A 1281-nucleotide genomic window follows, 5' to 3' on the forward strand; every position below is an offset into this window, starting at 1 on the left:
GCCCGATGATGTCCTCATTCAGGGTCCGCAGCTCTCCAATCCCTCCAAAGTAGTGTTAGCAAAGCACTGCCTCCCCTCTGCCAAGTTTTTCCTCTCCACTGTCGCTACAAGCATGCTTAGTGTGAGGGATTGCTGAAGAGTCAATGAGTCGATGCAATCAGCTGGTTTTCCTTAGATAGAAAACTTTGAACCAATCTGACTGAATGATCTGGTTGATCTGGATCTATAAAATGCCTTGAGATGAAAAGCTGTGAATTGGCGCTTTAGAAAGAAACTTAATTGAATTGAAGATCATATCGTGTCTGAGGGGCTGATGATGAAGATTCAGCCTGTTAAGTCAAGAAGGTTTTAAAACAAATCTCCACCTGAAAACCTAAAACAAAATAAATAAAGAAGAAGTGAGCAGCCATCAGGTCTTTAAGAAAACTGCCTTAAAAATCAACTTGCTGTTTCTTCCTAGTTAAAACATTATTTCAGTTGTTAATATGTTGCCTGAACTGTTTGTGATGTTATGACCCCCTGCAGGACCTATGAGACCCACCAGGGGAGCTGTGACCCCCAATTTGAAGACCTTTGACTTTAGAATGCGTTAAAATACTAAAAAAGTCTTTGAAAAACAGTGGAGTCAGAGAAAACATCCCTTGAGCTGTAAAGCCGGGACAGATTTCACTGTTAACTCACCTCCAGAATGTGATTGAACTGAGCCTTCAGCTCAAAGTAGGACTTAGACTTCAGGATGACCTTCCTCAGGGTCTTCTGCAGGGTCTGAACTCGGGTTTCTGCATCCTGACAGAGCTGAGTGACTCGCTGATGCTCCCGCTCACTGCGAAGCCGCTCCTCCTCTGCCTCATTCACCTGAGAAGCAGAGGGAGCTCAGCTGAGCGCTGCACGGCTCAGGTCAAGTACAAACATTAACATCTCATTCCTCTCAATAAACCAGGTTCAAATTAAAACCTAGGCACCGCAGCAGCAGCAGCAGCCCGGCATATCCTCACAGTTTGATTTTGTTCCAAAAATAAAAGTCATTCCATTTCATTTCACTATTGGAAAGCATTGGAAATTGTGAATACTGTTGATTGTATATTCTGTGATCCTTATCTTATTCTTATCCTTATCTTAATTTATTCTTAAACATCTTATCTTATTCTTATCCTTATCTTATCTTATTCTTATCCTTATCTTATTCTTATTCTTATCCTTATCTTATTCTTAACCTTATCTTATTTTATTCTTATCCTTATCTTATTCTTAACCTTATCTTATTTTATTCTTATCCTTATC

At 40.1% G+C, this 1281-nt stretch overlaps 1 protein-coding gene across 1 annotated transcript in view; it reads right to left on the reverse strand.

Annotated features, from left to right (window-relative positions):
- The window catches only part of LOC107103844 (SH3 domain-binding protein 5-like), a 15210-nt gene that overhangs the window by 2629 nt on the left and 11300 nt on the right, over positions 1 to 1281 (reverse strand). Inside the window, exon 5 of the mRNA XM_015403681.1 lies at positions 682 to 855. Within this exon, the coding sequence (XP_015259167.1) occupies positions 682 to 855 (174 nt within the window). The remainder of the gene's footprint in view (positions 1 to 681; positions 856 to 1281) is intronic.

This window comes from Cyprinodon variegatus, unplaced genomic scaffold (genome assembly GCF_000732505.1).
Source record: "Cyprinodon variegatus isolate N-32 unplaced genomic scaffold, C_variegatus-1.0 Scaffold1541, whole genome shotgun sequence".
Lineage (NCBI taxonomy): Eukaryota > Metazoa > Chordata > Actinopteri > Cyprinodontiformes > Cyprinodontidae > Cyprinodon > Cyprinodon variegatus.